The sequence below is a fragment of the Vicugna pacos genome, chromosome 13 (genome assembly GCF_048564905.1).
Source record: "Vicugna pacos chromosome 13, VicPac4, whole genome shotgun sequence".
Lineage (NCBI taxonomy): Eukaryota > Metazoa > Chordata > Mammalia > Artiodactyla > Camelidae > Vicugna > Vicugna pacos.
The window spans coordinates 58,099,431-58,121,994 of record NC_132999.1 but is presented as its reverse complement, the minus strand read 5'-3'; the positions used below and the strand labels follow the sequence as shown (position 1 = coordinate 58,121,994).

At 44.2% G+C, this 22,564-nt stretch overlaps 1 protein-coding gene across 2 annotated transcripts in view; it reads left to right on the top strand.

The window, feature by feature from the left end:
* The window catches only part of KAZN (kazrin, periplakin interacting protein), a 993,570-nt gene that overhangs the window by 223,578 nt on the left and 747,428 nt on the right, over positions 1-22,564 (top strand). For both annotated transcript variants that reach the window (XM_072975380.1, XM_072975376.1), the window contains exon 2: positions 14,509-14,666. In XM_072975380.1, coding sequence (XP_072831481.1) covers positions 14,509-14,666 — 158 coding nt within the window. The remainder of the gene's footprint in view (positions 1-14,508; positions 14,667-22,564) is intronic.

Sequence of the window (22,564 nt, the reverse complement as noted above, 5' to 3'; positions counted from 1 at the left end):
GAAGTAGGTAATAGTATAACCTCCATTTTACAGATAAAGAAACTGAGGCTCAGAGAGACCTGCTAACTTGCCCAAGGCCTGTGATTAGCAAACAGAAGAGCCACAATTTGAAATTCCAAAGCCTGACTTCTAACCACAATGCCATCACGTTTGTTGACTGAATAATGACATGTGGAGTCTTTCAAATACAACAAATTTAACTGGGAAAAAAATATGACACCAAGCTAACCGATTTCTTCACCTGTTCCATAAATCTGTAAAATGCCCTATGCTAAAAATAAAATTTACTTGCGATTCAAAGTGGTTTTCTGCTGAGCTTTAGCGTATATAAGGATTTAGTAAAACAAAATGCATTTAAAATATTAAGAGATCAAAAGTAATTAAATAGCACAGGTGGGGATTAAAACCAAGAACAAGGGGAAAAAAAAGAACAAGATTTCCTTTGATAAAACTTTGTTGCTAGCCAAGAATTAACAACAATTCCTAGGACTTAAATAAAATACTTCAGGATCTCCAAATTTCTTTATTTATTTAGTTTACATTTCTTATTTTTTCAGAGGGCCGTGGGCCCTTGAATTGCAGCTTCTATTTGGAGAAGGGGAAGCCCATTAACTGTTGTTTTTCTTTCAAATGATTACATTTTTTTGAACATTGCCACCCCCAGTCTCACAGCCAGCCCTAATCTATATAAGAGCAATTAGCGTGACCCCTAAGAGACTTTAAAGTTCTTGCGGGTGAGATTGATTCTTGCAGTCCTTGAAACCTGGCCCAGGGCTCAGTGCCGCATAGAAACTTGATTAGTTGGTTCATTGCTAGATTGACCTCTGCTTGGGCTCTTAGCGAGGCTGCCCCATTACAGTAAAATGATTCGTGGGGAGGGGGAGGCACGTATGGAAGCATGAGCTGTCAGAATTCACGCCACCAGACGGGCGTAGACGGTGCAAGCTTTTTCTCTGCCGCAGCCTACCTTCCAGGGGCCATGAGTTCCCTCTTAAAGGCAGGAGACTCTTTGCTGGGACCATTTCAGTTCTAAGGATATTCATTTTGATTTTTTGGAAGTCGCTCTGGCTGAAATAAAATACAGACAGGGAAGGCTGTGGATTCTTTCCCCAGGATGTTGGTCCATCTATGAGACAGTTCAATGGAATCATCATTACATGTTAAATCACGGCAAAGGGATCATTGTTATTCCTTTTAAAAATGTTCTGTCTTGATGATATCTGTGCAGTTTTAAATCTGTCACTGCACACAGAGCCAGGAGTTATGTGTCACATCGACACAGCTAGTCTTAGGTACTTCTGACAGTCCTGCCTGGGGTGTGTCTTTCAGTTTTCAAACTTGCTTCCACTCTGGGTCACTGGGAGGCTTGCTTTCCTCTGCGGACCCCCACCCTCTGTCATGCTGTGTGCAGGACCCTCGCCCCAGCACCACGTCTCCCCATCGAAAGCGGAATCCCAGGATCTGTTTAACATGCAGCTTGCCTCCCAGGTCTGTGCTCTTCACCTCGGAGCGACTGTTGGCAGGAAGCCTCCTGTCCACGGTACACTTGGGGCTCTGGGAGTTTCTAGATCACATTTACATGCAGACTGTGACCTTGAGCTCCACAGCTCTACGTCTAGCCCTGCATAACAAAATGTCAACAGCCCCTTCACGTCAGGTGTTGAAGTCATGCTGCCCCTCAAAGTGGGAGGCCACTCAGCATGGCTTCTCTGTGGATCCTTTCTGGAAAGAAAGGAACAATCTCTTGTCACCCACATCCTCAGACTTGGAGCTGTCCCCCTGTTCTCCTCGCCTCCCGGTGAGCACTGCTCCTTTACAGCTACCTGGGAATCTTGGGTTTGTTGGCATTGTTCATAGCTCAGCGTCTTATGGGGCAACTCGTGACAGGGCTCTGCCAGCGGGCCAGGCAGCGTCGTGTGATAGAGGGTGACTGCTGTCTTGTTTCAGGATACTGACTTCCTTCTTGCAGGTGTTTTCACAATGGTCCTGAGAGCTGATGTCAGTGTGGACCCTGGTAAGGCCAGAGAAAGGATACTTAGCATCCCAAAGTGAAAAAAAAAATAGCAGCATACCTCTCACTCCACAATTGAAAATTCATCTGGGTGGTGCTTTCACATGAGGGTCCAGAGCCTTGGGGTTGGACAAAACCAGGTCTGAGCACCAGTTCTGCCCGTGACTGCCTGTGTGACAGCAGGCAAGTCATGTTTCTGTCTTCAAATGTTTCATCTGCAAGACACAGGCCATCAGACCCTCACTGTGTATTGTAAAAATTGTTACATTATCCAAAATAAGCATGGATCTTGGGACATGACAAGCGCTCAGTAAACAAGAGCTGTGGTTTTTATTATGCCAAGAAGTTGGTTATAACGAGTAAGTAAGAATTATTACTGTTATAAAGTATTTGGTAAATAAATTGCTACTGTATTTGAATTGCATCAGAGTTCAACTTTTCAGCACTCCCCAGCATTTTACTAATACTTATTTTGGTATAATTGACACACTAAGAGCAAGTACTATCTGTTCTTAAAAGCACATCCTGTGTTTTTTTTTCCACGTATGTTTGATTTATTTCCAGTTTTACATACTTGGGAATGTATTCGCTTTATCAATTTATTAATTTAGAATTTAAAAGACTCTTTTGTGGGTTCAGTTTATAAAGTGTAAAGGAAGGCTGCAGCGCACCCCTGACTGTGTTCAATGGCCGAGGTGTTCCAGGACTCGGGGTTACCATCTCGAGGACTCTCAAACTTTGCCATCGCAATACAGCTTACAGGGTGCGAAGGAACCCCCAGTCAGAGGGCAGAGCAGGCTCTTTCCTTGAAATCTTGTGTTTTGTTTTAAAATTTCATGTGAATTTTGTAGCCCGTTCCGTATTTCACGGTGTTTTGTTTTACGGTAGAAAGGATGGCCTCCCCCAACCCCAGCCCCCGAAAGGACACTTCGGGGGAGTTACTCCTTTCCAGCCCACATGGGAGACCGACACTGACCCGGAAAAGTGAGGCTAAGCCCTTGGACTGAAAGGAAGGGTGGAAGCCAGGAATGCCTGGGAGATGGAACTTAGAGAAACAAGGTGGGGAGAGGTGAAAGGCCTCGGGGTGGGGTTCCAGGCTGGGATCGGGGCGTGGAAGATGGGCCAGCCGCTCCTGCGAGCCGCCGAATCCACCTGAGGGTGCCTGCCAGGCACGAACTGCGCCAAACCATCGAACGAGGGTGGCCTCTCGGCTTCTTTTCAGGGAAGTAATTGGTTCCGGGAGTGAAGTTAGCCTCCCGCCAGTGGAGCGCACGTTCCGTGAGGACCACAGTTAGGATGTTCAGTCCTCTGTCACCATCAGGTTGACGTGTCCCTGGCTCCGTTTCCTCCTCCTTGAGCCGAAGTCCTTTTCTCATTGCAGTCTTCCCCTGGACAATGACATTCAAATGAAAACCTGTGCATTATGCCCGGGCAGGCCTCCTAGCTGTGTGATGTTGTCATAATCCATTTCTCACAGGGCGACTTTATGGTAATTTACTCCCTTGCAGCTTCTATGAGGTTAAGCGGAGTTGGCCTTGGGAACTCCGGGAGGCGGCACGTAAGGAGAAGCGAAGGATTTCCTGAAGGCCAGCTGGAACCGTGCTTGGTTAGATCCCATCCAGGTGTGACCACAGAGTGATGGAGAATTGTTTTAAGCTCCTCGCGGAGCTCTGGGACCCGCACAGGGAGACACTGAGAGAGAAGGCACCTATTTATTATCTCTGTGCAGACTGCCGCTTGTCTGCTGTTTGCTTGCATGACCGTGCTCAGGGCCACGTTTCAGTGAGGGGGCGTTTTGTGCGGGCTCTGAAGGAAACGGGCAGGACTGGCAGGCACAGAGCATTCCCACTGCCGTGGTGCAGGTCGCAGGGCCAGCTTCCATAACAGAAGAATGGAGCCGGTCGTACCTAAAGCATGAGTTGCATGAAGATGCTGTGTGGGGGGTACATGCAAAGAGCTCAGCGCAGTGCTTGACACGCAGTAAGCACTTAATAAATAGCCATCATTAGCAATGTTAGTGTTTCTGTGGTCATGGCTGTCTTCCTCTGAGCAAGGCGTGGACAGCACCAGCCTGAGACATTAGCATCGCTCCTGTGTGGTCTGAAAGCCTTGAGAAACAGAAGGCAAGTGGTGGAAGTAGTCCGTAGAAGTTCAGATGTGGGGCTTGCATGAAGCCCGGCTCTCTCAGCACAGACACCAATTCAAGGTAACTAGGAAGAGGAGGGGATTTATCACAGAGGGTCAGGGCGAGGCAGCTTGGTCCCAGGAGGGACTGGAACCAGAGATGAGAAAGGTGGCAGGCCCCACCCCTGCTCCATGCTGCTCTGAGTCCCATCCATTTCACACTGTCTTCTTTCCTCACCTATCCAGCTGCCTTTCTGACATCCAGACCACACGCTGGAGTAGGACCGCTCAGGCAGCTTCCCCCCTGTGTGTCCACTCACCTCATCTCACTCCATGTCTCAGCCCCTACTGCAGACCTCTGGGCAGTGCTGGCAGGGCCGGTGGCTGTGAGCAAAATGAAAAATGATGGGGTTGGGAGGTGGGGACACAGAGCTGTGAGAATGGACGGGGTTCAAGCTTTCAATATTCCCAGGGCATTGATCCCCAAGAGCTGCCCGCAGGGTCAGGGCAGACTCCAGGGTCAGGTCAGGATCACGCCTGCTCCAGGATCACGGGAGTTAGGCAGCGGCCATGGTAATACTCCTGGTGATGATAAACCTGAGTACTGTCACCCAGTACTCACTCTGTGCCAGGCGCTCTTCCAAGTCCTTTATTTGCATTGATTAGTCCAAGCTTCAAGACTGCAAAGTAGGCATGGCTTTTACCTTCACGGGAGAGATGAGAAAAGTGCTGCCCAGAGAGGTGGAGTAGTTTTCCCAGCGAGTAACGGATAGAGGCAGGACTTGAACTCGGGACCTCTGACTCCAAAACTCATGGCTTTTAAGAGGCATACCCACTTCAGTGGGAGCAGTCTGGACCACCCCCCACCCCACCTCCGCCTCAAGCTTTTCTCTGGCCACGAACTTGGGTTTCTAAGACCCAGGCCACATTTATCTTTAGGTCCACGATGTGACCCTAACCACATCCCTCCCCTCTCTTGGGATGCATTCCAGCCGCCCCTCGACTTGAGTCCATCAGCTCCTAGGTCCCGCAGGCCCCATCAGGACGGAGTCCGTCACCACCTTGCCCAGGCTTCCTTCACACCGTTGCACACGCCATCGCCACTTCTGTCTTGGCCTGTGTTGTTACTTGTGGTGTGTTCTTGCTCTGCATTGAAACCCACAGGCACTTCTCAGTGCCCATCACATGACTCTGGGTTTGAGGAAGCAGGTGATAGATCTTTATCAGCAAGGCAAATCCTTGGTTTTAAGGGTTTATTTTATTGTCTCCTTTTTAAACCTGACCAGGTGTGTAACTTACGCCTTTTCCATTGGTGCCAAGGTAACATTTTGCCATAAGACTCAATTGTCTGATTCTGGGAAGATGCTCTAATATCAAATTTTTTTTTCGGTCTGCAATCCTGAGCTGGTCACCCAGCTTTTAAAAATTGTGCTTAAAATATACATAACATAAAATTTACCATTTAAGCACTCTAAAGTGTACAATTTAATAGGCTTTAGTACATTCACAATGTTGTGTAACCATCCCTGCTAGCCCATGCCAGAATACTTCATCAACTATGAAAGGAAACATTGTACCCATTAGGCAGTCACTCCCTCCCTCTCTCCCCCTAGTGCTTGGCAATTATTAATCTGCTTTCCGTCTCTGTGGATTTGCCTATTCTGGATGTTTCATATAAACGGAATCATACAATATGTAGCATTTGTGACTGGCTTCTTTCACTTAGTACCATGTTTTCGCGGTTCATCCACGTTGTGGCATGTATGAGAACTTAATTCCTTTTTAAGGCTTAATAATATTCCATTGTATGATTAAACTACATTTTCCTTATCCACTCATCCGTCAGTTGATGAACACTTGGGTTGTTTCCACCTTTGGCTATTATGACTAGTGCTGCTGTGAGCATTTATGGATAAGTGCTTGAACATCCATTTTCAATTCTTTTGCTTACATACCTAAGAGTAGAATGGCTGGTTCACAGGGGAACTCTACATTTAACTTACTGAGGAAGTGCCACACTGTGTTCCACAGTGGCTGCACCATTTTACCTTCCCACCAGCAAGGCATGAGGGTTTCAGTTCCTCCATGTCCTCGCCTACAGCATCAACTTTTGACTCACGGAATGAGTTTTATTACAACAACGGGGGGGGGGGGGGGAAATACCTGAATTATTTAGGCTTCATTTATTTAATGAGACCATATTAAAGCAAGAACTGGAAACTTGTGAGCATTTTAATGCAAAATACATCCAAGAATTTGAGATAGATGAAAAGCAAAGGTTGTTTAACATGTAGGGATAAATTTGATCATTAGTTCATATCTGTGGACCATATAAATGACAAGATCATAAAATCCATGGAGCTTCTTGTGGTGAGGCTGTGCCCCATGATGTGATTCATTTGGTATATTTTTCTACGAAAATGTACAATAGCCCATCTCAGTGACATCTGGACTTGTCTGCATAAAATGAGTGTTTAGGGTCACATTATTATTATTTCGTGCTCTGTACTTCATCTGATCTATTAAAACAGAGGCACAGTATGGTATGCTGTTATTCTCTTTCTGAAAGCATGAAGAAATTTTATGTGTACCTTCTATTTTTGCTAATGACACAAAATGTTGAAACTTGTTATTTTTCTCTTCTGCCACCCCATGAATGTGCTACCCTTATCTGAAGCCTAAATAAATACTCATTAATGTACAGTGAAATTCAAATGAGCACTTCATATAAATAAGCCTGCTATAGAAATACACATTTCTTCAAATTTGTAGACTGAAATAACATGAAATAAATTTAACATCATTTCACATTCAGAACCACCAACCAAATACACTGGTTTTTATGACTCAATTTCCTAAACCCAGGCAGGTAAGAAAGCGTATATATGTCTCTTCATTCTGTAATCCATCATATCTCTTATTATTTGGTTGAGATTTTTAGAAGCCAAATGGAGAAGAATATGCATTCTAAGATGATGGGCTGATGGAGGGGACAAAGTGGAGTGAAGTTTGCTTTTTCCTTCATTTATTCATTGTTTTTTCTTTTGGACAAATGTTTATTTGTCCAAGCACTACTGTGTGCCAGGTGCTGTTTTGCAGCTGGAGATTCAGTGATGAACTGAAAAAAAAACGTGGTTGCTGGCCTCGTGGAACTTAACAGTTATCTATTGCTGCATAACGAATCATCCCCAAATGGAATGGTGTAAATCAACACCCTACCACACTCATAGTTTTGTGGGCCAGGAATTTGAGTGTGGTACAGCAGGGTGGTTCAGCTCTGCTCCAGAGTGACTGGGTCCTCATCTGGGGTGAATTGAGGTGGCCTGAGCCCTACGTCTGAAGCCTCACTTAAGACGGATGGCTCGATTCCTTGGTTCTTCTCACACCATTTAAGACCATCTTTAATCTGCCACCGAGGGAGGCAGACGTTAAAGATGTATTCACATAAATAACTATTACAGTGAAGACAAAGTACAGGCTTCTTTAGAATAATCAGGACTTCTTGATCACAAATGACAGAAACTCTACCCAGTCGGGCAAATGAGAAGAAGGGAGTTAACTGATCCCCTAACTGGGAAGTCTGTGGCTGAGTCCTGCTGCTGTAATGGGTGGTCCAGAATCTCATTCCCTGTCTCTCAACAAGAGTTACCTTTTTACCCAGTTGGCTTCATTGTCAGATGGGAGCTCCTTAAATAAAGGCTTCACATTTCTGTCAGTTCGGCCAACCCAACTGAAAAAGAGAGGGTCTCTTTCAATAGTCCCCATCAGATTGTCCTGGAATGAAATCTTGTTGGCCACGTGTAGGTCACAAGCCCTCTCCTGGACCAACCACTTTTGCCAGGGAGACCACTTGCTTGGAATGGCCAGGTGTGGACTGTGTGCTCCGCTCTGGGACCTGGGAGTGGCATCAGCCGTACCTGAACCACAGGTGGGGAGGGGCATTTCCACAAAAGGGAACGAGCGTTTCTTCTATTAGAAGAAGAGGAAAATAGATGTAACCACGCCAACATGGAAAGTACCCATTACACTAGCCTAAAAACACAGTGACCTGCCTTGAAGAGTAGGTCCACATATGGACCAAGGAGGACCTTGTGTCCAGTTATTCAAACTGCAGTTATTAAGTTTTGGTTGTGTAGGAAGCCCTGGACTAGCTGTAACTGGGATACAAAATGAACAGACAAATGGTTGATGCAGGGGGTTCAAGGGATCAAGGAAAAAGATATGACCACTAGGTGGCAGTAGCACACACAGGCTTTCCTGGATGACCCTTTGGCAGTTTGCATAACGGGAATTTCTGCGCAGCAGGTGGCTGTCCAGAGGTCCAGGGGGTCATACTCAGAGGGGAGGAGGGCAAGGAACTCCTCAAGGAGAGAAGGGTCCTAGAGGGGACTTACATGTCCAAGTGATGTCACACACCAGCACAGTGGGGAGTCTGGGTCAGAAACCAGCAGGGGCTTGGGGCCTTTTTGTCCCAGGGCTTATCAATGGCTGTTCATGTTGGGCATGGTATTGTGGGGTATGCAAAGCAGACAGGCTCTAAATAGCCAAAAATCTGCATATTTGGGCTATATTTAAAACAATTGGATGTGTAAACATTTGAGTTTGGCACCTGCTGGTTTTTGAGCTAATGGGTCTCAGCCTGCAGTGAAGAAATAAACAACCTAGGCCAGTACACAGAGACCATCTTGGCTTATTTATGGAACAAAGATGCAATAATTACCCTCAATTATAAACGTAGCAACTAGTTAATATCAGCCAGTGGAAGACTGGAAGGACAAACTGTGTAATAATAATCACAAGAGTTAATGCTTTTTGCACACTTACCGTGTGATGTGCTGTCATGTGCTTTATGCAATGATCTCATTTACTTCTCAGAGCAGCTCTGTGAAGTAGTTACTGTTGTTACACCCGTTCACAGACAGGAAAACTGAGGAGTTAAGTAAGTCACCCAAGGTGATACAGCTAGTTGAGGGGCAGACAAGACTGAGATCAAGGCAAACTGGCTTCAAGAGTCCGAACTTCTCAGACTGAGTGCCAGCATCTTCAGAGAGCTGGGTCACCTTTCCCGGCTTTAGCTTCCTCACCTTGGAAATTGTGAGGATATTACCAGGTGATACCCCATGGCCAGCCTGACACTCTGTATTCCTAGGATTGTTGTGTGTGGTGTCCCAGGTGGAAACACACCAGCGCAGGCTCCTTGGCTACATCCAAAAGGGAGTGGTGAGACTGGAGTGGGAGGAGGTAGGGTACCAGAAAGGCAGTAGGTTTGCCCAAAGAAGAGCAGTGGGGAGATGGAGGGAGCAGCAAGTGCTTAGTGTGCTGGGTGGTGGAGGCTGGACGGGGTATAACGGAGGAGTCATGTCTGTGGGCTCTGCCTCGATGTGAATCCTGTTTCCTTCCCTGACTGGGTCCATCATCTTGGGTGAGTCCCTTCACCTGAGTTTCCTCATTTGTACGATAGGAACAATGCTGATGACACAGCAATAGAATTGTTGGGGTGCTGAAATGAGGTAATGCCTGTTAAACATGTGGCACCAGGCTTGCAAATAGTGAGTCCTCCATAGATGAGTGCTGTGATGTTGTAAATGATTATTATTATCAGGGAAGGAACTATAAGGTAGGAGAGAGGAGGTTCAGGAAATATGGGGAGGGGAGCATGAGTGAAGGGCTTCAAACCCTAGCCATTTTTAGTGCATCAAATGTTTACTGTGTGCCAGGCACTCTGCCATCTGCTTGTTTCACACTTGCCAAAAAAATTCTGGACATGTTTCCAGCCCTTTTATTGTGCCCCACTTGGCTGCTGGTGGTGGTGTAACACATACTTGGGGTGTTGTCTCTAACAAGACATTTTTCTGGATCCGAAGTGTGGGTGTTGTGGCAAGATTGTGAGACTGGGCATTGGAGAGTCATGACCATGTCTGTTATGTAAATCTCTTGGCGCTTCAGATTGAGCCCAAGTGCTCTTCTTTGCTAAACACCAATGACACATGGTGAACAAAGTTTCATTCTTGCCTTTGAGGGAGTTACCATCTAGACTGAGACTGCAGCAGTCACCTTTCATGAGGCTATGCTCCAGTAACAAATGCCACCCCATCCCGCCCAACTCCCAAATTCTGGTGCTTTGCAATAGCAAGGGTTTGCTTTTCACGCACATGTGAAAATTTTTTCTCCACATTCTGGCATCCAGGCTGTTCTCATGGCAAAGGGTAAAGAATAATAGTAAAACCACGTGATGGCTCTTAAAGCTTCCACTTGGACATGGTATTGCTCAGGTCTGCTCATATTCAATTGGCTATAGGAAGTCCCATGGTGAAGCCTGGCATTATTTTAAGGTAGGAAGTACGTTTCTCCATGAAGGAGGGTCACTAGGGCAGGCTCTGTAGGAACAGGTTCAGAGAGAAGTAGTTTGGGAACCAAATTAGATCTACTGAAGATGGATTCTTAAGCAATTACAATATAATACGGAAAGTTCTCTGATGGAAGTGTCTATTCTTTGAGAAGAGAAGGGTGTGTTAACAACTTCAATGTGTCTTGAATTTAGAACAAAGTGAAATTTAGAGCGTATTTTAGATACTGAGCTATAGTTTTATTTATTTCAAGAATAGATAGAGCCTGGAATAGATGCATTTTGAGAGCCCCCAATTCACCAGCCTAGTTCGAGTGGAAGCATTGACAGTAATTCATCCTTTCCAAGAAGTGCCGTGAGGAGTTTTATTGATACCAGTGTCTCTGTGTCTGTAAGCAAAGGACTTGGGGAGTGGGTGGGGTACCCTCAGAATGACTTGGGGAGAAGGGCTTGTTCATGAGAACATGATGTCCACATATGGGGAGGTAAAGGAAGGCAGAACGGCTGTGGAAAATGTGGCATGAGTCATGCAGAGATTGGTCCAGGGTTCTGGGAAGGTTATTTGAATGCCTACTCACGTGTTCCCCTTATAGCTCAGTGTGCCCCAGCCTTCCTGCTTGCAAGTAATGTAGAGAAGATAGAGGGTTTAAAAGTTTACAGTCACAACTCCAGAAAGTCACTTATTTTTAACTTTCTATCGTGAAATTCAGGTTAGATCTGGAGTCAACATTTCCACTGATAACTCAGTCACTTCTGTTTGAAAACTTAGTATCTTCTGGGTAAATAGCGAGTAAATTCAAATTGCCCGCCTCCCACCCAATTCCCTTTCCCTGCTCTTTGGGTTCTTGGGAGCTTATAAACTGTCCTGACTTGGGGATGTGTGTCTGGTCCGTGAATTTCCTTCTGGACACGTCTGGACTCACTGGCGATGTCTTCAGCCCCAGTGATGCTAAGGGAGACTTGGGTGGAAAGGTGAGGGTGGGACGGCAGTAGCGCTATCTCAGATCTTCTTTGACTTAAAATACCTCATGGCTGTCATCTCTACCCTTGTATTGGCATGTCCAGTAAGAGACTGCCCCACCCAGCTAACTAGGGCGGGACAAAAGGCATTGAGTCCCTCTGCTTGCAGATCCCCAAATCTATCTGGGTGTTTTTCACCATCTCCTTTGGAGGACAAGGATTCAGGTGAGGCAGAAGTCAGGTCCCATGCCTTCTCATCTTCCTCTATGATAGCTAAGGTCCTCCCCTAGTCCAGGGAAGGATTTGAGAGTCTTCCTGTGCAGTGAGACGCTACTCTGATGTCCTGTTCTGTTTTCTTCCTTCTCCATGGCTTGCAGTTGTAACTCCAAGCTCAGCTGTCCAAGGCTGATTCTCCAAGGCTGAAAATTAGCTTTTTTTTTTCATTTATGTGAATAAAAATTCCCATCTAATGTTGTTTTCCTTCTGCCTAAAGAAATTTCTTTAACGTTTCTTTTAATGGAAGTCTACTGGTGATGAGCTCTCTCAGCTTTTGTTTCTCTAAAAAAGTCATTATTTCACCTTCATTTCTGAAAGATATTATTACTGGTTATAGAATTCTAGGTTGACAAATGTTTTTCTTTTTTTTCCTTTCAGTACTTTGGCATGCCTAGATTATCTTCTGGTTTGCATAGATTCTTATGACAAGTCTGACATCAATCTTACCTCTGTTCCTCTGAATGCAATATGCCTTCTTTCTCTGGCTGATTTGAAGATTTTCTCTTGCTCATCGTGTTTTTGTTTGTTTAGCAATTTGCTTATAATATGCCTTGGTGTAGTTTTCTTTTGTGTTTCTCCTGCCTGAAGCTTATTGAGATTCTTGTATTTGCAGGTTTATAATATTATCAAATTTGGAAAAAAAATTTCCTATCATTTCTTCAAACACTGTTTCTGTCCCTGCCCCTCCCCAACCCACTAATCTCCAAGTGCATGTACGTCAGACAGCTGTATATTGTCCAACAGACTCTGCTTATTCATTCTAGATAGTTTTATTACTGTAATTTCAAGTTCGCTGGTCTTTTCTTCTGCATTGTTTAATCGGCTTTGAATTTCGTCCAGCAAAAATTTCATTTTGGATATTTTATTTTTTCATCCCTAGAAGCTCCATGTGGTTCTGATTTAAATATTCTATTTTTCTCCTCATTATAATCCTGTTTTATTTTACTACCTTGAGTGTGCAAAACACGCCTGTAATAGCTGTCTTAGTAGCCATGTTTCTCTTTGCCATCAGTGGTTACTCTGTTTCTATAAACTGACTTTTCTCCATGCTACAAGTTGCCCTTTCTTCTTTACATGTCTGGTAATTTTTTATTGAATTCAGAGCATTATGAATTTTGTATTTGGGGGCTAGATTTTGTCAGACCTCTACCAAAAACATCCTTTTTTTTTTCCTGGCACATATTTTAGTTACTTGCAGATCAGTGTGATCCTTGCAAGGCTTATTTTTAAACTCTTTCCGGATAGGCCTAGAGTGGCCTTTATTTTAGGGGTCATTAGCTTCATTTCTAAAGCTTTATCCTTCTAGAGTCTCTGCTGAGTGTGCTCTGAATTCCAGCAGAGCCCCTCGCTTTGGCTGGTGACCACGCAAACAATCTGTGGTCCTGCAAGATCTCTTGCGATTGCTGGGCTGACAGCTCCCCGCAATGTAAGTGGTCTCTCTTGGAATGTTTTCTTGCCAGATCGTGCAGGGTTTCATCCCAGCCATACATCCGATTGATATAATCATCAACTCAGTATTTGTGCAGATTTCTGGAGATCTCTGTGTAATTCCCTCTTCTCCAGCACTTTGTCTTGCAAATTATAGCAAACATAGCCTGTCCTATCTCTGTCTCTTCAGTTTAGTGAATTGCTGGGCTCTCCTTGGGCTCCCCTTCCCACGCTCAAGTCTGAACGTTCCCTTTTTGCAGAGTGCAGGTGGTGATGGGATGTCACTTTTTCTTGCTTTCCTAAAGGATCACCATCCCACGCTGTTGTTCAATGTCTAAAATCACTTGTTTTTGAGATGGCAGACAGACTGCTAGTTATTTACAGCCAGAGGGTAATCTGAATCCTCTCACTCCCTCATGGCCCAGGGCAGGTGTCCTCAGAGTGATTCTGTTCTGTGCTGGTTTTGATGATTACTTCTCAACCTCAGAATTGTGGTTTGTGCAGCGGTTTTCCTGAGAATGTGTAGAATTTACTTAGTCTTGGTTTGAAAGGATAAATTTACCTGAATGCGATAGAAATTCTATAAGGAAAGAAGTTTTAATTGGAGGAAATGTAAGGAAATCAATTCAACGAGATTTACTGAGCATCTTCTATTTTCTAGAAAATTTCTTAAAGGTTGGGCATAGAACCATAAACAAAGAGTTGTTTTTTTTTAAGTCTCTGCCTTTAGCAAGCACATTGTGGCAAAAGAGGCAACAAGCATAAAAAATAAGTGGAATCTTAAAATCTATGCCGTGTCAGACAGCAAGTGCTATGTGAATTATAGAAAAATGATAATCCTCCCAGCACACATGTGGTACTGATCGGAAATCAAGGCCACTGTCCCTTCATAAAACTTAATGATAGAAGCCATCTGTTTAGAGGCAAAATAGCAACCATATTACCATAAATGTAAATCAACTCTAGGGCTCTCCTCTCATGCCCTGTTAATCTCTGTAATTTATAAACACTTACTGCAAAGTCATCTTCATAGAAGTATTTGCTAACTTGTTTCTTTCCAGTGTCTCCAACAGGACTGAACTCTCCCTGAGGGTAAGCATCACATCTGGTTTTGCTCACGACTGCATCCCCAAGCCTATTTCCATATAGGCCTGGCATTTGGAGAGAGTTCAGTTTGTTACTGTGTTTGTTAACACGTGTGGAAGAGACTTGTGCATGGATCAGGTTCTTGGTGCATGCCTGGATTACACCTTAGATGTACACCCGCACTTCTCCCTTTAAAATTACCAGCCAGTTTCTCTTTGAAAGTTACCTGCTGTGATTTGACTTTCTTTCTTTCTTTCTTTCTTTTTTTTTTTTGCAGCGGTGCAATCATTGCACACCCTAAATGACCAGATATCCCATTTTATTGTCACCAAGTCGAAGGCATTGGAGGAGGACCAGGACCCTTTTCTGCCCGCTGAGAAGGAGACGTTGAAGAGTTCCATGATACTAATGAGGCACCTCTTAATGGATGCTCAGGTACAAAGATCAGTAGAGAAGTTCTACATGGAGTAGGCGGTAACCTTTTGTTTTTGTTGTTTTGTGTTTTGTTTGGTTTGGTATAAGCTGTGCTAAAACGTTCACCTATCACATTCGTTGCAACTGCTTTTGTGATCAACAGCCACATAACAGACATTCTGATGTACTGCGTTTTGGATTTCTAATTACGTATTATTTGGGATTTAGCATTAAAATAGCTCTTTTTAAGTCAAAGAAATAGGGCTTAAAAATAATATACGTGTTGTTTCTGAGAATTTAACAGATCTCCCTTTAGCTTTGGAAAGTGAAAAGCCATTTACATACAAATTTGGCAGGCGGCAAAGCTGGCAGAGGCTTCAGAGTGGAGCAGTACTTACCCCAAACAGCATCACTGAGTAACTAATGAATATTTTGGTACATTTGATGCACCACCAGTAAGCAAATCAGCACTGGTTTTTTTTTTCCTTTTTTTTTCTCTTTTTAATGCTAGCAGTGAATTAATTGCAGAAGGTATTTAGTTCATTGCATGCTTTGTTGAGATGTGATTCCTCAAGGTTTCTCCTTGTGCACAATTTTATTGAAATATTAAAAGAACAGTGTATCTCTTCCTTCTGGTTTTGTTGGTGGGTTTCTCCAGATATGCTGACAGGCAAACAGGAGGTGTTTTAAGAGAATGGGCAGTTCTCTACACTCATGAAGCCACGCTGAACTAGCCTTTAGTGCTGTTTCTACCTCTTCCATATCTAGAAATGTCTCGGAAGATGTTCTTGGGGTCTGGCGTTCCGTGCTGGTTTGTCCTGGAGCTTTCGTCCGAAGCTTGTTTTCTGTTCAACAGCAGTATGGTTGGAACGGCGGGAGGTTTCCTGCGTTCCGTTCTGTACCAGGTTTTGAACTGTGGTTTCTCCGCTTTTGTTTCTGTCGTGGTGGTGTTTTATGTTTTGTTTTGTAAATCAATCCTGAAGCCTGGATCTTGTACCAATAAGACTTTAAGTGGCAAGGTTTTTGTGCAATTCTCACCTGTCAATGCTGGAAGCTGCCCCGCGGGACTTTTGAGCCCCTGTATTGACGTGGCCCAAATTATGCAAAGCCTTTCATTTTTATTCACTGCTCTCCCTTTTCCCCTTTATTATGAGCAGCCCATTCAGCCTCTCCTTTCTCCCCAGGCCTGTCTAGTGGAGACCGGAAAGATTCTGAAACTACAACAACCAATTTTAAAACTCAGAAAGAAAAAAAGGGAAATTTAGAGCGATTTACCAAATAAAAGAGAGCAAATTGTTCTTGAAAGGATTAGCTTTCCTCAGCGCCTGGACCCAATCCTATGGCTAATACCGCAGCCGAGGGAACCGTCTAAACGATTCCTTAAAGATGCTGTGTAAACGCTTGTTTGCAAAATCTCCTTCATCTATGAGCTTACTAGTGCCTAGAACTGGATTTCGAGAATGTTTAACGTTGCTTAAGGAAATATTTTCTCCCCCTAAACAGCAAATTCATTTAACAAATTTTATACATCGTGGCTTTGATCACAATTTTCCCCTTGTTTATCTAATGGGACTAAAGTATCTCGTATAGTGTGGTTACTGTGTGACACATTTTATTACCTCATTCTCTCCTGATCCCAGATCAATGCCTTTTAAAATTTTCTCACTTAAATAGCTAGGGGAAAATGGAGCAGGATTCGGTGGGTATTCCACTAAGTCATACGTTCTAAAAGGAAGGTGGGTTGGGTCGTCTTTGGGAGAAAAATTATCAGAGAAAGTCAGGTAGGAAAGTGGTGCAGCGTCTGAAAATGTTTCTTTTGCCTACTGTTTTTCAAAGGTCCCTCCCTCTTGTGTTTTGGACTAATATAGGATGAAGTGGGTTGTGATTAATCTAAAAATACCACCTTCATTTATTTTCTTCCAAAACCATTAACTTTTTGAAACGTTATTTGTGGTTATAAGTCTAAGTCAATGGCTGAGATCAATTAGAATCATGATACTTAATACCCCCAGGCTCAGAACACCTCTGAAATAACTCTTTTAAGGTCGCCAAACTTATAAAATGTTAAGGAACCCCAACATTTTGGGGATGGCAAGGGTTAATATCTGGTTTTGAATTTTGAAATAGACAGCCAGAGATACGTGGTTTTTAATGAGAATCTTTACTGAGCATTTTCGGAAATTTGGTTATTTTCCATTCATTTTCTGACATTGCTTCCTCTTTCCTCAATTCCAAAGATGAATGAACGTACTTACTTCATTTTCTAAGTTCATCAATAATGGGGGAGTCAAGAGCATGTAACTGTAGCTCCTAGATACCTCCTTCCGTTCCGGCTGCATTTTGTGATATTAATAGATGTTTGTGTGTTGCAAGATGTAAGCTCTTCAAGAGTAGTAACCACATCCCTAACTTGGTTGGTATAATAGCTCACTCAGTTCCATACCCAAAGGACTCTTAACAGTATTAGATTATGATGAAATACTCTGACATCAGCTTGCAAGTTGAATGAAGTCAGGCCAAAAGTATTTCAGAGAACCTGGAGGCTGCTTCCAGAGTGATTGCTTAAAAGGCATAATCGATTCAAGTCACATCGATCTTGGAAGCAATAAATCCTGCTTAGGAGAATGTCAAAGGCAAAAGCATTGCTGGGCTCTGAAATTTCACCTCTGAGGATTATAAAACAGTACGCACAGAGCAAACACATCTCCCAAGTATAATGGGGGTTTCGGAGATGATTGGCAGGTCTGACAATCCATTGTAGAGAATGAAATCAAGAAGGGACATCTCGCACGGGCAGCCCAGAAGCCTGCAATTATTCACTCATTCCCCAAGTGCCTGTCTGAACATTTAGGGGGTGTCTGAAAGAGGCAGAGTGTCTCTGTTTGCATTCTATCCGCTTTGTCGTCCCAAGGCCCCCAAATTCGATGACGTGTACCATTGAGATTGCATTTGGAACCTGATCTTGTGGCTTTAATTCCTGAGAGCCCAAACTGCCGACTCAGCCTCGTAAGTGATTAGATTCATAACACCGAGGAGGCAATTCTTTCTGGTAGAGATTAATTCTTTTACTCGTACTGTGTGACTCTGCATGCTAAGAGGGGGTTCATTGCTGCAAATTAAATCTCCTGTTGGCACTTCCCTTCTTCTTCCCCCCGAAGACCTAATATCATTATTTATTAAAAGGTGACCAAATGCTTGGGAAAACAATAAGATTGCTTGGTTGGCAGCAAGGTCCTCCTCTGGAAGCCTGTGGGTACTAAAAGGCAGAGGCTTTCTGTGCTTCGTGGGGGGCTCCTTCTGCAGGCCATGGAGTCTGGGGTGGCCGAGGAGGGCCTGTGCTCCACTGACCCTCGGCCGCTGTCCAGGCCTGGCAGTGAGCGAGGCTTCTCTGCCTGGAACGCAGCTGGCCCGGGTTTGAAGGAACAGCTCAGTTTAAGTGAGGCTGAGTCACTGGTGTACCCCTCCCAGAGGGCCAGCTCTAGGGATGGAATAAGCAAGCCTTTAAAAACAAAAGTCAACTGTACAACCATCATCTCTAAGCAAGTCTGCATGAACAGCCTGACAAAAGCCAAGTGTTAGGCCGAAGACAAATGAAATCTGTTTTATCTTTTGGACGGTCCTCTCCCCCTGCTCTTTCCTCTCTGTCCCTTTTCTTCTTTCCCTCCCCTCCTTCCTTCTCCCCACCCCCAGCATTTCACCTCCCTCCCTCCTGTCTTCTCCTTCTCTCAACTCTCACTCCTCTCCTCCCTCCCCTGCTTCCTCATCTCTCTGTTGGCAAAATAAATCCGATGTGGAATGAGATTCTGTCCCATTTTCTCCCTCCCTGTCTTTCCTCATTTCTTCTATTCTTTTTTCTTTTCTCATCTGTCTTTCTCTCTGTTATTTGTGTTCAGGGAACCTGAAAGCATATTTGTTAGACCTAGAATACTCTTGCCAAGCAAGATGGGGAAAAGCAGGAAGGGGCGATTGGCAGGAGGCAAACCTGGCATGCGGGAGGCCGGTGGAGGCCCTGCCAGGATCAGAGACTCAGTGTGATTTGGGTGATTTCATTTTTTCTCTCTCCCTTTTCTTGTTTTGTTTTCTAGAGCAGTCTAGAAAGCTCCCCTGGGTGATTGTGCTTTCTGACTTGTTTCCTGCAAGGATCAGGCTGGTGTAACAGGAATAGACTGGCTGTCTGAGCTTGCCTGGGTACTCTCTCTATCTAGACTGGCCTCAAATGGGGAAGTGTGGTTTGAAGCAGAGATTCTACCAAAGCAAACCTGGGTTCAGGCTCCTGACAAACAGGAGGGTCAGGTCTGCACAGTGGATATCAACGGGTGTTGAGAAGGGGGCTTTGGGAGTCAGGTGGTTGACACACACGCATTACCCAAGGTACGTGTCAGAATGATTGCTCCCATTGCTAGCATGCTCCATCCTTTGATGTACTTTCTGAATTCATCCTGTATTCATGGTACAGACGCTGTGGTTATTACTAGCGCAGTTATCTGGTGCGTTCTAGCAGTGCTGGCTTCACGGTCATGCCCATGAGTGCTGCCGTGTTAGCAGCCCCGGAGAGTGTCTTGTCCTCACAAGACTGAGGCCCCAGGCAGATACTTCGCTTCCCGAGGTCACAGACACTGGCCGTGGCTACGAGTAGCACCCCACGTGTAGTTTTTCCTACTATCTTCTGAAATGTGACACCAGACCGAAGCAAGAACGGGAGCGCGCCCCCGTGTTGCAGCAAGCAGAGAAGAAACTGAAATTAGTACCAGGGCAAAGAGGCAAAGTTCTCATCCTAAGAAAATTACCCTGGGATATTTTAAAGTCTACTCATGCCATCAGACGTCCACCTCTTAGAGGTCATAGAAGAAAGAAATACTTAAATGGACGCCAAAGAATTGAGTTCACCTAACAGGAAAGCTACAATGGTAAGCTGATTATTCAAAGAGTCTCAGCTTATCCCCTCCAGTAATCCGCGTGCTTCATTATCCATCCTTTCCTTGCACATTTGAAAAGGCAATGCTATTTTCTGTTCTCAGATGCAAAGCTATAAAATCAGCAGGTCTGAAGCTCGCAGTTTGTTGCATAATGTACCCAAGCCCACTTCCCTTTCCGCCATGGTGATTTTGATCTTTTAAATAAATACAATTTAACCTGTAGGCATTGCTGGGCTTAGATTCCATCCCGCCAGTTACAGTGTTTCTGCAATCACCTTCCCTGTTCAGAAGAAATGGAGGGTGAGATATGAAATTGTAATGCCGTTCCTCCCTTAAGCTTGTGTTTAGGTATTTTTCTAAGATAACAGAGAAAAGGAGCCTCTTCTGAGACCTCCGCCACCTTTGCAAAATCCATGAGGCAGAATTTTAGGGGAAATTTTGAACTACTGAAAGTTGCTTTCAGTGTTCACCATGCAAAGATCCGGGTATAATCGGAAATGAGATTCAAACAAAACAAAAAAAACAAAAACAAAAACAAAAGAAAACAAAACAAAACCGGACTCCTGTCCACTGCTTTATTCTGACTGGGAAGGAGCATCTCTTAGGATACGTAGTATTTGAATGGAATAATCTCTATCAAACTGGCATCATTTCCAAGGATCTGTAAGGGCTAAAAAGCAATTTGGGGATTTATTTTCACATCATAGAACCTTTGTGTTACATTTTTAGATACTAAGTGGTTATTTTAATGATAAGCCTTTCAAATGATAATAAAACAGGTTTTGTGCTGGTCTAATAGTTGATGATGGTTCATGTTACAATGAAGGGAATCTGATACAGTAACACAATTATGGCAGGTTAGTGGTGAGGAACAGGGAGTGGCTCTTTGGTCGGTGTCAGAGACCACCTCTGGTTAACATAATGGGGGAAACATTTGAACAGAAGCAGGTATCTCTAGGAAAAATGGAAGAACTGTATCTCAGAAAAGACAGGAAAGAGGGCAGCTATGGAGATTCAGGTGTCAAGAACTAAAGAGCGTTTGCTTCCGGGTGCTGTGGTAGGGCTGAATTAGCTCCAAGCATTTCTCTCTATATGTCCCTTTGATCAAGGTTCAGATTCTTAAAACAGCCTGCTGACTGGTCTTAGGTCATTGGGTCCTCCTCCTCTTCCTCCTTGGGCGTGGGAGGGTAGGCATATTGATTGGACGGTCCCACCAAAACCACCGGCAGTGTGGGGAGGCCTTGTTACTGCACGAAGGGAGCGTGGATGGGGGGCAGAGGGAGACAATAAGAAATCTACCATGCATTCCACGTACATGAGCTTGGTCCTTGTGTCCCAGCACAGAGCTTGCTTCTACAATAAGGTCTAGGGACAGAGAGGGACAGGATGGTGGCTCTGCCCTAGAGGGACTCAGGATACAGTGGGGCAGATAACCAGGCACTGCAGGGTCCTGTGCTAAACACCGATGAAGGCGTGTGTGGCTATGGAAGCTTGGAGGAGGACCCAGCTGATATTTACAGATCACTTCCTTGTTTACAGAGCATTTTTGCCAGCGTTTTCTCATTTTTTTTCCCACTCAGCCATGAGAGGTACAGGAGATTAGCTATTATTGTTGTCTCTATTTTGCAAACTGGGAATTAAGCTTTAATAAAATAGCCTTTTTTATATTGTTCCATCCAGCCCATCACAAGGCAAGCATAATTGTTCCTCCTTGAAGGCAGTGACCCTCAGAGTATTTGCCTCCTGAAGGGGTTATTACATCGAGAGAAAAGGAGGATGTAATTTGGGGAAAGAAGAAGATTAAAACCTGGCTTCAGACATACAACAACACTTGTAATGCAAATGTTTTAAACAATTGTAAGAAATACACAATACATTTCCAGAGCTAAACCCTACCCCCTCAGACTTCTAGAAGTTTAGGGTTCCAAGAACATGGTTTTCAAAAGTCTTTAAATAGAATGTAGAAGGTATTACTGTTCCCTCTAAAATTCCATAGTCTTCTCATGGTGTCCCCGTATCATGTTGGCAAATATTTGTCTCCCCAAATAATACCCAACCCCACCATTAGATGAGCAGTTCTCAACTGAAAGGAAGGAGAGCAGTTTTGCCCCAGCCCAGGGGCTTTTGGCAATGTCTAGAGATGTTTTTGGTCGTCACAGCTGGCATGGGTTGGTGGGGAGGCGTAGTGGTACCACTAAAATCTGGTGGGTAGAGGCCAGGCATGTTGCTGAACTTCCTGCAGTCCACAGGGTGGCCATCCACAACAGAGAATTCTCCAGCCCCAGTGCCAACAGTGTCAACATTGAGAAGGCCTGCTTTTAGACCCAACACTGACTTTTTAATTGATCAGGGAACTCTTCCTCCCTCAGAATCATTTCCTTTAAATCCCTACAATTCATCATAACTGGTCCTCAAGATATATCTTAGTTATCTGTGTATTCATTTTCTCATTCAATGAGCATCTACAGTGTGCTGAGCCCTGTGCTAGACTGTGGGGAACATCCGTGAAAACAAAAGAAAGATCTTTGCCCTCAAGGATCTTGTGGTTTCATCGGGGTGAGTGACTGGAAACATGAAAGTAAACAAATGAGTTTCAGTACTTGTCTTCGATGTATATTAGGACCTAATTTAATTTGGGTAAGGGATCAAATGCTTTCTCTTTGAACGTGACATTTAAACTGAGATCTAAGGGGGTGGAAAATAGCTCAGTGGTAGAGCACATGCTTAGCATATGTGAGGTCCTGGGTTCAACCCCCAGTACCTCCATTAAAAAATAATAAAATAAAATAAAAATAAACTGAGATCTGAGAAGAGAGAGAGAGAGGGAGATAGAAGAGAGACACACACACACAGAGAGATAGACCGAGACTGAGACAGATTTCTTCTCATGTCATATTGTGTATATCTGTACTTTAATTTACTTGTGTGTGTTTAGCATTACTCCATGAGATAACTGGAAGTAGATCTCCTGGGATGTTGCAAAAGAAGTAAGCAAATTATTTA